Genomic DNA, 2,753 nt, shown 5'->3' on the forward strand with positions numbered 1-2,753 from the left:
AATATTTATCAACCAAATACATCAGAGAATACATCTATTTTTATATAACTAACAAAAATGTCTAAAATGCACATGTGAGTATAAACACTCTCCATTTTGTGGAATTTCAAGGTAATGAAGATTTGCTTAATATAGTTTGGCAGAAAAGCTCATTTACATAGATGAATACATGTAATTTAAAAGAAATCAGACATAACTGATAAAATAACCATCTTATGGTTAATCTTTTAATAAAGTGCTACTTTCATACTGAAAAAAGAAAATTAAAAAATTTCAAATGTTGAACCATCATTCTGGAAGTGTTAAAATTTTTCTTTAGGATTCACTATGTTCATCACATTCATACATCTCCCATATGAGACCATACACACTATTTTGCAATCTAAATAAAAAATCCTTTAGTTCACAGATTATTTCCTGGAAGTTAAAAATTACTACATGATTGCTAAATGAATCTTTTCATGATACAAGTTGTGTATTTGCCACAGTGATTTTTCATTGTTTTAAACATGATCTTTGGTTTGAAGTTGTCCTGGATGGACTAGCTGGATGGTGTGGCTAATGAAATATTCATAAAACAGCACACTAGCTTCACTTAAACCACCCCAGTAAACTGGTCAGTGGCCTAAAGGCAAGGAATGGCACATATTGAGCATCTGGCAAAAAGAGTTCCTCAATTCCGTAACTGACATGGTCAGGAGTAAAGAAAAACGGTGCAGCTGAGGTTTCCACCTCCTTTCATGAAAGATGTCTATCAATTTAGTAACAGCATTTTCCACAGAGGAAATTAGTTGGGGGAAAAAAAATCTAATTTTAATGAAGGCACATGGGTGCAAATCTTAAACAGATAAGGAAGACCAATGAAACTGCTTAAATAAGTATAGGTGTGCCCGCCCCCACCATCCACGCACATCGCATGTCTGACGTTGAATGTCATCACTGCATAGATTGCACCACATGGAACAAGATCAGATCAGTTCTGAGATCAGAACTAGCTGGTGGTTTTCCAGAAATAATGAGACTTTCAATGATGCAAAGGTTGGCCTTTCCCCCAAATGAAAGGTTTTTAATTAATAGCAAAGGAATGCAATAACAATGGAAACCATTAGAAGCCAGAAAGTTAAATCTCAGAAAGGACATGTTTCAATTTCATAGCTGAAGGCTGCTGATTTCTTCTCTCCTTGAATAATTACATGCAAACGCCTTTTGGCAATGGCAGCATTCAAATCCCACAAAAAATCAAGTAGTGCCCCCTTAAGGAGCTCCTCCATTGGCACAAACTGTAAAACCTGCTGGGGTGTATCGGAGTTAAGAAAAGAGCTCAACAATTCATTCACATTCTGCAGATACTGGAAAACTGGATTCGGAAGTTCCTGGTAACCCACACACAGCAGGACTGCACAGGTCTTCAGGGGCTCAGAGGAGGTGGGACAAGAAAATGTGATGAATCTAAAACAGTTGTGGAGCACAAAGATCAAACCAGCCATAAATCTTGTAAAACAAGAAAGTACAGGCAAAATCATAGCATCTCCTGTCTGAAGCTGTGGCAGTGCATGTAGAAGGCAGTCCAAAAATAGCTGCTGGTAAATGGGGTCTCCATCATGAAGCAATGAACAGCTGAAAGCCATGAGTTCAGCTGATTCCAAGAGCTGAACTTCCAGTGGTATAAGCATTTTGATATCACTGAGGGGTGGAGAGCCCACAAGCAGGCACTTTATTTGGTTGCTGGGTTCTACGACCTGCTCATTCTGAAGGCACTTGGTAAGGCCAAACAACTCAGAAAATATCAGTTCTTCAGTAAAAATGTGACAGGAACAATGCTCTTTGGGCCAGAACTTGGAATCCAAATTCAAGGCTCCTTCTAATGACTTTTCAATTGCTTCATTAAGAGCCTTTAAAATTTCACCATCACAGAAAGGAGAACACTTTACCTTTGGCAGTTTCTTTCCCTCTAAAATAGGCCATAAGTGACACTCAAGATGGGAAGCTGTCCCTTCTAAGAGAGAACTTTGCCCAGAATGATACACTGCATGTTCTTCTGCCCAAATATCAAAGTATCCTTTGGCCACCTTATCTTTCCATGAAAGGGTTTCCAGCATTTTCCTTTCATTATAGGTTTTAAAATATCTGTTCCTCTGCCCAAACCATTCTGTATTTGTACTACAACCAATATTTGATTTTTTTACTAGCCAATTATTTCTGGAAAGAGGCTTTAACTGAAACTTTTCCATAAAATATTGAACAGCACAGTCCCTTAAATTATTCAGTTTTGTTTGTTCCCCTTTTCCCATGCACTGAAACAGACGAATGTTCTCAGAAATAGTCTCTAGCTGGTATTTATGAAAGAACATACAACATTCTTCGTGTCTTTTAAGAAAAGATTCAGGAATCACATGATGGGGAAAGAGAGCTTTCTGGGTCATTTCAGTCCCAAAATTCAGCACCATCTTAGACAACACAGGATAGATTGCCTCTCTTCCCTTATAGTGGAGACATACTACATAGGCTTCTGAGTTTCCTGCCTTGCTAGTAGCAGGTTTGAAAACATGGACTTGGTCAAAGGAACAGTTTAGCAGGTACATCAAGTTTATGGAACAATGTTCAAACAAAGTAAACATCTTCAGAACAAAAGAGCCACCATTTCCAAGAGTCATCAGAGCAGTGACAACTTCACAGTAATGCAAAGAAGAGACTAAAGCTTCTTGTTCACCTGGGTTTCCTTGGCAATCAAAACTCCCATCTGCAGTGATCAA

The 2,753-nt window shown here is 38.2% G+C and overlaps 1 protein-coding gene across 1 annotated transcript; it reads right to left on the reverse strand.

The window, feature by feature from the left end:
- Positions 1 to 1,028: 1,028 nt before the first annotated feature.
- On the reverse strand, positions 1,029 to 2,753 carry CMTR2 (cap methyltransferase 2; the record flags this gene model as incomplete). The annotated part of the gene is made up of 1 exon (XM_029917886.1): positions 1,029 to 2,753. A coding segment is annotated over one exon (1,626 nt), but the record flags the coding sequence as incomplete, so codon positions are not given.

The sequence above is a fragment of the Suricata suricatta genome, chromosome 12 (genome assembly GCF_006229205.1).
Source record: "Suricata suricatta isolate VVHF042 chromosome 12, meerkat_22Aug2017_6uvM2_HiC, whole genome shotgun sequence".
In the NCBI taxonomy this organism is placed as follows: domain Eukaryota; kingdom Metazoa; phylum Chordata; class Mammalia; order Carnivora; family Herpestidae; genus Suricata; species Suricata suricatta.